This window comes from Mobula hypostoma, chromosome X2, assembly GCF_963921235.1.
Source record: "Mobula hypostoma chromosome X2, sMobHyp1.1, whole genome shotgun sequence".
Taxonomy (NCBI): Eukaryota; Metazoa; Chordata; class Chondrichthyes; order Myliobatiformes; family Myliobatidae; genus Mobula; species Mobula hypostoma.
The window spans coordinates 10,456,542-10,469,437 of record NC_086129.1 but is presented as its reverse complement, the minus strand read 5'-3'; the positions used below and the strand labels follow the sequence as shown (position 1 = coordinate 10,469,437).

General features: G+C 43.1%; 2 protein-coding genes across 9 annotated transcripts in view; both read right to left on the bottom strand.

Annotated features, from left to right (window-relative positions):
- Positions 1-9,953, bottom strand: part of LOC134340959 (neural cell adhesion molecule 1-like) — a 688,943-nt gene extending 678,990 nt beyond the window's left edge. For 3 of the 8 annotated variants that reach the window (XM_063038578.1, XM_063038580.1, XM_063038586.1), the window contains exon 1: positions 9,792-9,952. In XM_063038578.1, coding sequence (XP_062894648.1) covers positions 9,792-9,843 — 52 coding nt within the window. In that variant the 5' untranslated portion in view covers positions 9,844-9,952. Of the gene's footprint in view, positions 1-9,791 lie in introns of all 8 variants that reach the window. The other 5 variants (XM_063038583.1, XM_063038582.1, XM_063038579.1 and 2 more) reach the window with 4 other exon arrangements.
- Positions 9,954-12,198: 2,245 nt separating this feature from the next.
- LOC134340738 (small ribosomal subunit protein eS25) lies at positions 12,199-12,675 on the bottom strand. The gene has a single exon (XM_063038207.1). The coding sequence runs from the start codon at positions 12,640-12,642 to the stop codon at positions 12,265-12,267; it is 378 nt and encodes a 125-aa protein (XP_062894277.1). The 5' UTR covers positions 12,643-12,675; the 3' UTR covers positions 12,199-12,264.
- Between the last annotated feature and the right edge of the window lie 221 nt (positions 12,676-12,896).

The window sequence follows — 12,896 nt, the reverse complement described above, 5'->3', positions numbered from 1 at the left end:
AATTAACATACCAACCGATACGTCATTGGACTGTGGGAGGAAACCCATCTGGTTATGAGAAGGTACAAACTCTTCACAGACAGCAGCAGGACTGTGCTCTACCATCCACCCATTAAACCATCCCACCACCACAACTTTATTATTTCCTGTCAGAATCTGTGTGATTATGAAGAAAGCCTGGCAATGCCTCTACTTCCTCAGGAGTTTGCGAAGACTCAGCAGGACATCTAAAACCCTGACAAACTTCTATGGATGTTTGGTGGAGAGTATATTGACAAGTTGCATAACAGCCTGGTATGGAAGCACCAATGCCCTTAAACTGAAAATCCTACCAAGCGTAGTGAATATGGGTAAAGGTCACCACCATTGAGCACATTTACATGAAACACTGTCACAGGAAAACAGCATCATTATCAACGACCTCTACAACCCAGGTCATGCTCTCTTCTCCCTGCTGCCATCAAGATGATGATACAGGAGCTTCAGGACTCGCACCACCAGGTTTAGGAACAGTTACTACCCCTCAACCATCCGGCTCTTGTGAATAACTTCACTCGCCCCATCATTGAATTGTTCCTACAACCCACAGACTCACTTTCAAGGACTTCATCTCATATTTTTGATATTTACTGCTAATTTATTATTATTATCTTTTTCTTTTGTGTTTGCACAGTTTGTTGTCTTTTGCACATTGGCTGTTTGTCCATCTTGTTGTGTGCAGTTTTGCTAAGTAATATAATCCTCCAAGTATAGGTTACTGCATCACTGTAACGGTATTTACAACATAGAAGAGTACAGCAGAGGAAAAGGCCACTCAGCCCACAATGTTGTGCTGAACCAGCTAAAAAGCAACTCAAACACACCCAAACACTAATTCCTCCTACCTCCACCATGTCCATATCCCTCCATCTTCCTTACAGCAATGTGCTTGTCCAAACATCTCTTAAACGCCTCTAATGTATTTGCCTCTACCATCGTATCAGGCAGCACATTCCAGGCATCCACAAACAGAGACAAGGGGGAATTTCTTTAGGCAGAGTGCGGTGAATCCATGGAATTTATTGCCAGAGACTGCTGTGGAATCCAAGTCATTGCGTATAAAGTGCGGGTTGATAGGTTCTTGATTAATAAGGGTGTCAAAGGTTATGGAGAAAAGACAGGACAAAGGCATTGAACAGAAAATCCTACAAAAAGTAGTGGATACGGCCCAGTCTATCAAGGGTAAAGCCCTCCCCACCACTGAGCACAGCTATATGAAGTGTTGTAGCAGGAAAGTAGTATCCATCATCAGGGACCCCCACCATCCAGGTCATGCTCTCTCTCACTCCTGTCATCAGGAAGAAGGTACAGGAGCCTCAGGACTCACATCACCAGGCTCAGGAATAGTTATTACCCCTCAACCATCAGGCTTTTAAACCAGAGGGGATAACTTCACTCAACTTCACATGCCCCAGCACTGAAATATTCCCACAACCTACGCACTACTTTCAAGGACTCTTCATCTTGTGTTCTTGATATTTATTGTTTATTTATTATTGTTTTTGTATTTTCAGTTTGTTGCCTTTTGCACTTTTGCTAAATGCCCAAGTTGGTGGGTATTTCATTGATTCTATTATTATTGTATGATGGATTTATTGATTATACCTGCAAGAAAATGAATCTCAGGGTTGTAGATGATGATACATACTTACTTTGAACTTTGAATCAGTCATGATGGGATTGCAGAGACAACTCGATGGGCTGAATGGTATAATTCTGCTCCTATGTTTTTGGCCTTAAACCATAGTACCTCCTTCCTGTTAACTTCAACTGTGTGACAGACACAGGCCACTATCCCATGAACTTCTATTGCAATAGACCATCAAAACTATTCTTCTTCCTCCATAAAAAGAATTTCAGGATGTATATGTATACATTGTTCTGACATTAAATGTACCTATTGAACTGATTAAAGTAATCTGCATTCGGTTTCCTCCCACAGTCCAAAGATGTACCAATTAGTAGGTTAAGACCATAAGACATGGGAGCAGAATTAGGCAACTGGTCTAACTGGTCATTGTAAATTGTCCTGTGGTTAGGCTAGGGTTAAATACTGTAGGTGGGTTGCTGGGGAGTTTGGCCTGTTGAGCTGGAAGGGCCTGTAAATTGTCCTGTGATTAGGCTAGGGTTAAATGGGTGGGTTGCTGGGCAGCACCGCTCATTGTAGAAAGAGCCTGTTCCATGTTGTATCTCTAAATAAAGATATAAATGGTAGCAACATTTTCTGTCACCATTCTCAAAACTGCACCTCTGCTAGGCTCATTCCTGCCTTCAGCACAGGCTGTCCTCCTTTTCAGCACCATGTTCTGCATATAAATGGGCAGAAAGACAAAATCATTGATCTCTCCAGCTAAAAGCATGGAGAGCTCATCAGCAGCACAGATGGAGAACAAACTCCAAATGGAAGAGAAATGGCCGTTTCTCATTAGACACAACGTTTGCATTGCTGTAACTCATTACTGCCGCTTTAGTTATGGTGGTCAAGAAAATGGTCCCAAGATGCACGGCCTGCCTTCAGACAACAGGCAGCAAAATGAAAGAATTCTATTATTGCTTTTATTATTCCACAGGGGTATTCAATCAATTTACATTTATTAGTTACAGCAGAGTAAGTAAACACACAGGGAACAAACAGTCAAAACACGAGGAGTTCAGCAGGATGATGCTGAGTATACACTCAATATTTATATACACTCTCTCGTCGAAAGTGCGCAGGATGAATTTCACAATCTAGACAATAAATTCAAAGTAAATTTATCATCAAAGTGCATATATGTCACCATATACTACCCTGAGATTCATTTTCTTGCAGGCATTCACAGTAGATACAAAGAAACACAATAGAATCAACAAAAAACCCTAGAGGACAAAGACAGACAAATAAAACCCCTGATGGACAATTCACTATTTATATCCACTGTTCACATTTTCCACTCCGTGTTATACCCCAATAGACTTTGAAAAATAAAAGATATTCTCTGCAGTAAAATACTCGTAGGGACAGACCAAATGCAAATTCACGGCGGGCAACATTCTGAATACAAAAGCAGAGTCGTGGAATCAATATGTCTCTTTAGACAATGATACACCTTCATTAAACAAGCAAAATAATTCTTCAGTGTCGTAGCATTTTGAAAAGGTAAACTATTCATTCTTTTGGTTGTTAGAGGAAACAAAGAAACAGTCAGTGGAGTTTCGAAGAACATTCTGATTTAGATTTCATGAAGGAAAAGAAACATAATAAACTGAGTAATTCTCCTGTTCCACTGCTCATGTTGATTGGGAACAGCAGCGGGACCCTTGCACTTGTTTATCCTGAATCCCAATCCAATCTGACCATCTCACTGATGGTAAGAACTGGGATAGATCATCACTGACAGTATTATTGTCCTTAGTAGTGAAACATTAGCCTCCAGATTCTAAAAAATTTCTCAAAAATGTACAGAGCTGCACTTAGAACATTCATAATAAAGTAAATCATCTCCAACTAGTGAACAGGCACATTACATGCACAAAATCCTGGAGGAATTGTGCAGGACAGGCAGGGAACTGGACAGTCAATAAACACTTTGGTTTGAGACCCTTCATTTGGGTAGATGAATGGTTTTGACCCAAAACACTGTCCTTTTCCCTCCATAGATGCTGCCTGACCCACTGAGTTCCTTCAACTTTCTGTCTGTTGCTCCAGGTTTTCAGCATCTGCAGTCTCTTCTGTCAATAAAACATCACAGTCAATTTGCAATATGCATGCATAGTCCATGCCTTCTCACGTCTAAACTGAAAAGTGAAGTTTGAATTACAATGAGACTGTCCCTGCTCCTACCTTGCTGCAGTTTTGTGGGAATTACCGGTAGCAGATACAAAAAAGTAAACAAACAAATAAATAAACTGAGAACATAAGTTGTAGATTGTGTAGTTTTTCAACGAGTCTGTGGCTGACTGGAACTTACTGAATGTTGAAAGGCATATAGGGTGGACGTGGAGAGGATGTTTTCTATAGTGGGGGAGTCTGGGACCAGAGGGCACATTTAGAAAAGAGATAAGAAGGAATTTCTTTAGCCAGAGGGAGTTGAATCTGTGGAACCCTTTGCCACAGATGGCTGTGGAGGCCAAGTAATTGGGTATATTTAAAAGAGAATTTGTTAGGTTCTTGATTAGTAAGGACGTCAAAGGTTACGTGGAGAAGGAAGGAGAATGAGGTTGAGTGGGATAATAAATCAGCCATGATGGAATGGTGGAACAGACTCAATGGGCTGAATGGCCTAATTCTGTTCCTGTGGCTTATAGTTTTATGGTCAGTAGAGCCGCTTCCTCAAAGAATTGTTGACTCAGGCTCAATCCTGACCTCCAGAGCTGTGTGAGAAGACTGCATTCTCTCCCTGGAACCAGATGTTCTGGTTTCTCCCACCTTCCAACAAAATACAGGTTAATAAGTTAATTGGCCACTGGAAATTTATTCCCAAGTGTGTAAATGAGGGGTAGAAACTGGGAGTGGAGGCAGTAGATGGGGAGAGGGAAGCACCGGTGTGAAACTAATGTTTGATGCTTAGCGTGCACTTGATGAAGGGTCTCAGCCTGAAATGTCGACTGTTTATTTCCTTCCACAGACGCTGCCTGACCTGTTGAGTTTCCAGCATTTTGTGTGCGTTGGTCAAAAGACCTGCTCCTTTTCTGTACACCTCTATAACTTCATGACTCCAGAAACAGAATACGTTGAAGTATCTGAAGAAAAGAAGCTGGAATTACAGCACACTTTGTGACAAAAAAAAAGGATAATGCACTTCCATTGTTTTCCACAGGCTGGTTATAATCTCTGGTAGAACTGAAAGTGTTGTAACTGACATGGACAGTCTCAAGCCCGGCTGCAAAAGGAGGAGAGTTGGGTATGGGGCTAGCAACCCCATCCTGTAACAACCCGGAGCTGCAGAAACACCAACAGAATCAGAATCAGGTTTATTAGCACTGGCATGTGTCATGAAATTCGTTAACTTAGCAGCAGCAGTTCAATGCAATGCATAACAAAGAGAGAAAATAAGTAATTACAGTAAGTATATATATGTATATTAAGTATTTACATTAAAAATAGTGCAAAACAGAAATAATATCATATAAAAAAGTCCTAATCCTTGGGAGAGGAAGGATACACCAAGAAGATGGGCTACACCTGGGAAATCACAGGACAGGACAGAGGACTCTGGTGAGCTGCTGTTGGCAACCTATGCCCCAGAAGGGGTGATGGGGTTAAGAAGAACTGAAAGTGAGAAATATATAGAGAGAAAAAAATAATTTTTTTAAAGAATTCTGCTTTTTTGTCAATCAATGGTACTAAAACTGGAGTAGGTTTATTTTAATCAATAGCTTTACAGGTGTGGCTATAATAAAACTTAATTCTGTAAGATATAAAGTGTAAGTGTCACAATTTGGAGTGGAATCATTCACAATGATAGTCTTGCTGCACAAAAATGTCTTCTTTGAAATGAGGAAGTTTTTAGCCAAAGGGTAGTGAATCAGTGGAATTCATTGCCACGGATGGCTGTGGAGGCCAAGTCACTCAGTTTATTTAAAGCGGAGGTTCATAAGTTCCTGATTAATCAGGATATCAAAAAGTTACAGGGGAGAAGGCAGGAGAATATGGTTGAGAGGGATAATAAATCAGCCATGACGAAATGGCAGAGTGGACTTGATGGGTTGAAAGGCCTAATTCAGTTCCTACGTCTTATGGTGTTAACTAAGTAGACCACCTATAATCAGCAATGTTGACTCTTCACTACTCACACACACTACCTACCTCAAGTCCCATTCTCTCCAAACACGACAAAACAAAATCTGTGCAATTATCAACAGTTTTTAAATTTTTGGATAGCAAGAGAATGAAGGGATATGGGGTTAAGTATAGAAACAGGACATGGAACTATTCAATTAGCCAAAATTTTCCTAAATGATGGAGCAGGTATGAGGGGCCAAATAGCCTACATGTTCAAAGGAAAACCCTTTAGAAGCTGTTGCATCTCTACACTAAAAAATAATGCAAGGTGCCACCTCAAACTGCAGGAACATATTTGAAGACGTCCTTAGTCCATCCCCTTGCACAAGGTGATTGTGGTTACAGAGAAAACACAGGAGACCTTCAGGGAGGAGTTGATGTTCTGGGTGTAGGCTCTTCCATCGAGGGCTGACTCCAGCTGCCCTAGTCACTCCACAGCTGTGATCCAACCTGCTCAGCCTCTGCACTATGGTCAGTTTTTGTTATCAACTTCGAGCACCTGCAAATCTGTGTTTTTTTTTTCCACTTCTCACTTTTGCTGAACATTCTCTGAACTCAACAATCTTACCATGGAAGCAAAGGTATAGTCAATGTTCCAGGTATAAGGTCCAGAGTCATGGTGCAGGGTCTTGATCTAAAAAGCATCAACTATTCCTTCATCCCCACAGATGCTGCCTGACCTGCTGAGTTCCTCCAGCAAGTTTTTTTTTGTTCCCGATTCCAGCTGTTGCAGCTTCTCATGTGCCAACAACCTTAACATCCTGGAGAAAAGCTGGGCAGCAATGCATGTATTTGGCTTCACTGAACTTATAAACCATAGGAAAAACCCATGGAAATACCACTATTTTCTAATACATACCTCAAAACATCTAGTTACTTAGAGATACAGGCTTTCCTGCACACTGAGTCACACCAACCAGCAACCCACCTATTTAACACTAGTCTAATCACAGGACAATTTACAGTACAATGACAAATTAACTTACTAACTGTTATGTCTTTGGACTACAGGAGGAAAGTGAAGCACCCTGAAAAGCCCACCAGGTTCATGGGCAGAAAGTTCCAAAATCTTTACAGATGGTGCAGGAATTGAACTTTGAACTGCATAATGCCCAGAGCTATAATAGCATTGCACTATCTGATCAAAACAAGAATCACAGGACTCTCTGGTCCAATATCAGTGCTTCCAAACCATTTCTTCCTCCACCATTGACAAATGCACTCCCCCCACTCCAATAAAATGGTGGCTTATAGATTTCTGACCCATTTCCACTCACAGCGAGCTCTCATATTTCAAGCAGATTGCTGAAGGGTCTAACCTAATCAGCTCAAAGGAGTGCTGGGGGCAGGTAGCTAAGTGTGGGGGTGGGGGAGGAGGAGGGAAGGAATGTCACATGAGAATGCTCAAGGGAAGCCACCAGCATCTGTCTCTGGAATAATATTCTGGGAGACCCAAGACAGAGGGGAGGCCAATTATTATATCAAAAGTGGACAGGCAAACATCTGAATATTCAGAATCACTTATAATGGGCGCATTGTAACAGGAACCAGTTGGGTTTACAAACCCTGTACTCATACACTCTCTAATATTAATCTGCATTAACTTTAGCTATAGCTAAAAAAAATCAGGTGGGTTGCAGAACCAGCCTTGCCCCTAATGTCTTCCATCTTATGGGAATCTATTGCATTTCTTTGTTTCTCTGAGGGTGCCTGCAAGAAAACAAATCCCAAGGTTGTATATGGTATACATACTTTGATAATAAATTTCTTCTGAATTTTGATTACAATCTCTTATCATTTTGGTATTCCTACCTTGGTCTCCCAGAACCTATTTCAACTTATCCACTAACCACTGAAACCAGCTTCAGAAATGCTCCAAGGCTTCCTTACAGTCTCTGTAGCTTTCCTTTCCTCTTGAAACTCATGGCACCTGAAGCCAGAAATTTCAACATTCCATTTGACCCCTTGGCTCTGCTTCAGACCAGTGGGATTCCTTTCCTTCAAAGCTATAGTTGGAATCAAGTGCCAGCCAAGTGAGCAGCAAAGAGGCTGCATTTATCAACCAGTGATTGTCGGCTTCTCAAAAAGCCGACGTATTTTCCTTGGAAACACAATTGATCAAATGTGCCCGATCTATTAAGGTCTTAATATCCATCCCTTTCACCTTGAAATCCATACAGTTCGGTATCAATAATAGGAATATTGATTCCACTAAACTTAAAAGATTAATCATCAGGACATTTTTAAGCCATGCACTTAAAGTAGCTCTCACATACAAAGGGTTCATTTATGAATAACATCTTTTTTTTCATGCCCAACTGCCAAAGGATTTCAAATTTTTTATTTTAAAAATCTGATTTCGTAAAAATATATCAACAATCGAGGAACGAGCAAGAATATTTAATTTGTCCAAAGTGCAAGGGATATTCTCAAGTCAATTATCCATCAGACATACTATGTACCACAGCGTCACACCCAATATGAAGCACACCTCCCCCCCTTTTTAATATTTTCCGCCGCTTACAGATATAAGAGTAGATTGTGAAACAGCTGGAAACAGGCTGCCTTGTTCTCTGTAGGTGCAGCTATAGAGTATCACATTAACGAGGTAGTTATAGCTCGGAAGGGACCAGGAAAAGCCTCCCGCCCAGACGAGTTGCGGTTATTCTACATACACTGGTCTGGGCTTTGCTCCGCTACAAGAAAGCTCACACATTTCACACTCTGGTTCCAGAGTTTAGCTTGCGAATCCTAAAAGAGCATGCTCTTGCAAACAAATCGCTTTCTTTTAAAACAAAAGGGGGTTTTAATACGTCGCCTGGGTTTCCGGGCTCCTGCTCTCCCAACAGTGACACCCAACCAAACGACCTGCTCCATCTAGCCCGCTGATGTTCGCTGTTCAGTTACAGGGCTGTGGGCTGCGCGTCGGCGCCAAGGATCCCAGGATAGTATCTCCACCCAAAGGTGACCCCCCCACCACCAACGCACGTTCCTCTCCTCGAATCCCACTCACGCCCAATCTCTTTGGGGTTGAAGGCACTCCCCTGGTCCCATCTCTCTGGGGTAAAGGGAATAAGGCTGATTGATATGTATTTCATGAGCAACAAGGGAGGAAGGTCTGTGAAAGGAGTGAGTGTAAAACAGACTCCACCCTCACGAAGAGGAGGTAACTGTAGGCAACTAGAGAATGGTTCTATCAGTGCCCGTGGGCAACCGCAGACCCCCACCTCCCCAGCCAGAGTTCGCCTTGGCTACCGGATCTCTTACCCCAAGTGAACCCCACCATGCACACACCTCTTCACCCGGCTGGCAATGCTCTGGGGCAGCCGTGCCAGGGAATGCTCTTGCCAACGGGTCAGCCCAAGGCACCGACCAAAAGCTCCCGGGACCCCCCCTCCACTCTACCATCACCAAACAAACCCAGCTTCAGATCCTGTAGGAATGGACACCCACGGCGGGAACTGACAGTTGTCCACCAGGAATGGGATCTCCCTGTGCTACGGTGACCGGCTTCCAGCTGGCCGGGAGAAGGGGGGTTTGGATGGGAGGTGGGTGGTGGTGGGTTGTTTGATTGCATCTCACGGGAATTACTGCAAATTGTCCCCGGGAAGCCGAACAATGCAAACCCAGGGGCGCAGCAGTGGCACCGGAGCATCCTCGGATTTCGGAGCGATGCACAGGCTCCGCGGGAGAGCGGTCGCCACCCGCCAGCAGTGTGCAGCTTATTGACCAGGCGAGGACAAAGAAACCGCTGGATTGCACTAAATAACAGCCCCTGCCCCAGGTGCAAATACAAGCACTGCGCCAAGCTGCATTTAGTGCAACGGGAGAAAAATCTGCAATAAATCGCACATTGGACTAAGCGAAATTATGGTTTTGCAGAAAATTAAGATGCAATGTTGCTCACTGCTCCAATTTTTATGCTACCCTGAGAATTACAAGTGCATTCATTATTTTGCATTGAAGAAGATAAATGTGTGTTTGTTACCTGTGGTAGTGAACAGGAGAAGCCCAGAGAGGAAAGTCCTGCTTTGTGACATACTTGGTGCTGTTCAGTCCGCTCCAGCCGTCGTCCGCTCCGCGCTCTCGCCCACTCGCTGCTGCTTCTGCCTCCACCTGATCACTACGCGCTCCTTTAATTCAGGCCGTCTCCGTCCGCTAGCCGCTCGCCCGCCCGCCCAGTCGTCTCTCCGCAAGTAGTGCCCTGCTCATTCCCCTCCTTCTCAAGATTCATCCGCCCACGGAAATTCTCAAAGCCCGCGGTGGATTACCTCCACCTCCCCGCAGGTTGGGTCATCACCTCTCTGCGCCTGCAGCGCGAAGACAATAGATCCCGCAAAACGCCGCCGTTGCGGTTCCAAATTGTGCTTTATAACAACTAATGAGTTAACAAAAAAAAAACAACCATCGTCGGGTGTAAACATCAAGGCTCAGCGGCGAGGTTGCAAAATCGGATATTGGGAATCCAAAGACCAAATGGACCTTTTTTTTCTCCTCAGATCCAGCCCGACCCCTGTATATTTTACTTTTTTCCCCCCATTTTGCGTTCGTAGTTTTTTTTTACTTCAGCAGGAGAAGGTTCCCTGCTTTGAGCCTCGCCCTCCCACCAAACGATAAATGCCCCATTTGGGAAGATTACCAAGCAGGTCCAAAAGAACCATCCTTCCCTCAGCTGAAAGGGATTTACCATTGTGTGTATCATACATCCATCATCCATCTCAAGATGCCATTGAAGTGAGCAGCTAGCCAAATCACTTCAGAAAAGATTAACCACATAATAGAAGCAGAGTAGGCCATCTGGCCCATCGAGACCGCTCCTCAATTCAATAAGACCATGGCTGTTCTGGTCTTGGACTGAGATTCACCTACTTGCCTTTTCCCCCACAATCTTTAATTCTCTTGCTATATAAAAATCTATATAACTCTTGTACGTAATAAAGTGGCCACTAAATGTGTGTTCATGGTCTTCTGCTGCTGTAATCCATCCACATGTTGTGCATTCAGAGATGGTCTTCCCACTTCACTGTTGTAATGTGTGGTTATTTAAGTTACTGTCACCTTCCTGTCAGCTTGAACCAGTCTGGCCATTCTCTGACCATTCTCATTACACGTCCACAGAATTGTCGCTCACTAGATGTTTTTCACTTTTCACACCATTCTCTGTAAACTCTAGAGACTGTTGTGTGTGAAAATCCCAGGAGATCAGCCATTTCTGAGATATTCAAACCACCCTGTATGGCACCAATAATCACTCCATGATCAAAATCACTTAGATCACATTTCTTCCCTATTCTGATGTTCGGTCTGAACAACAACCAAACCTTTTGACCATGCTTTTATGCATTGAGTTACTGCCACATGATTGGCTGATTAGATATTTGTATTAATGAGCAGGTGACAGACATACTTAATAAAGTAGCCACTGCATGCTTCTACTGCTTCCCTGGGCAGAGAATTCCACAGATGCACTACTCCCTGGGAAAAGTGTCTCTGTCCTAAACCCACAATGCTAAATCTTGAAAATCTCTAAAACTAGGGCTATGTCCCCTAGCTCTAGTCTCACCTAGCAGTGGAAACAACTTTCCTGCCTCTATCTTATCTATCGCTTTCACAATTTTATAGATTTTTATAAGGACCATTAAGATTCAACCACATTATTACTGGCTAGATCCAGTAATAATGTGATCGGGGTAGTGGAGGTATAATTTGTCCATCTGTGCTGATCACCCCATCCTTGACTAAGCTGTTCCACAGTGAACATGATCTGTTATGAGTCAACATGATGTTTTCAGATCAGGTCATGCATAGCACATACCTCAGCCGGACTGCTCGGGTGTGTTTCTGGGGTACAGGGCCTAGCAACCCTTGTGCCTGTTCTATCGCTGAGCCGCAGTGAACCATCTGATTGGCCTATCAGAGTTCTCTTTAGGAACTAGTTGACTTGATCAGCATTTCTGATCTGGCTATATTGTTCAAGATTGCACTTAATAAAAAAAACCCAGATGAAGGGTCTCAACCCAAAGCATTGACTGTCCATTTTCCTCCACAGATGCACAAGAGATTCTGCACATGCTAGAAATCTTGAACAACATACACAAAATGCTGGAGGAACTCAGCAGGTCAGGCAGCACCTATTGAGGGAAATAAACAGTCACCTTCTCAGGATGTTTCTGTCTCTGCCCCTCCCCTCCCGCCTTTCTTTCCAATCCTGATGAAGAGTCTTCATCTGAAATAATGACTGTTTATTCCCCTCCATAGATGCTGCCTGGCCTGCTGAGTTCCTCCAGCATTTTGTGTTTTACTCCAGATTCCAGCATCTGCAAAAGCTCTTCTGTCTCCAGATCCAATCAGAAAGGATTCCCTTTCCTAAAAGACGTTTGTGAACCAAATTGTTTTTTTTTGAGTATTTTACTTTTTATTTTTTGTATACAATATCTTCACTTGTCATCCATTCCAGAACCTTAGACATCGTCTGCAGCAGCTGGGGCATCACCTCCCTTGGTGTTTCTAGTGTAGATAACTTGAGCTCTGTGTTTGCACACCAGCTTGATCATACCCTTTGAAAGGAGCTCTTGAAGTGCAGCCCTGGCCAGAGAACCTCTGATCTTTAGTCTTTCGGAGACAACTGCAGGTGTGATCAGTTTGTAGTTGGGTACCTCTTTCAAAAGTTTATCATAAGTGGCTTTGTCAAACAGGATCAGATTGTTCAGCTTGTCTCGTACTTTTCCTTTTGACCACTTCTTCTTTTTGGCCTTTCCTCCAGTTTTGTTCACTGGATCCTTGTCCTTTTTGCCTCCTTTACCCCCATCTTTCTTCTTCTTATCATCTTTCGGAGGCATGCTACCGCTTCACGTCCTCGGAGCAAAAGGAAGCAAACCAAGTTGTTTTTCACAACCACCCAGTGATTTTGTACTCATCTTTTGTCCAGCCCGGTTAATAAAGTGTATGTTGCATTTTTCAATTTAACTCACCTGTTTAGTTGAAGTATAACTGTACGGATTTGAGAATCAAGTGTAATTTATGACATCATCTTAACAAGAATTTTGTAGCATACTTTCAAGGCACCCTAAGAACTTTTACAGCCAATCAAGTA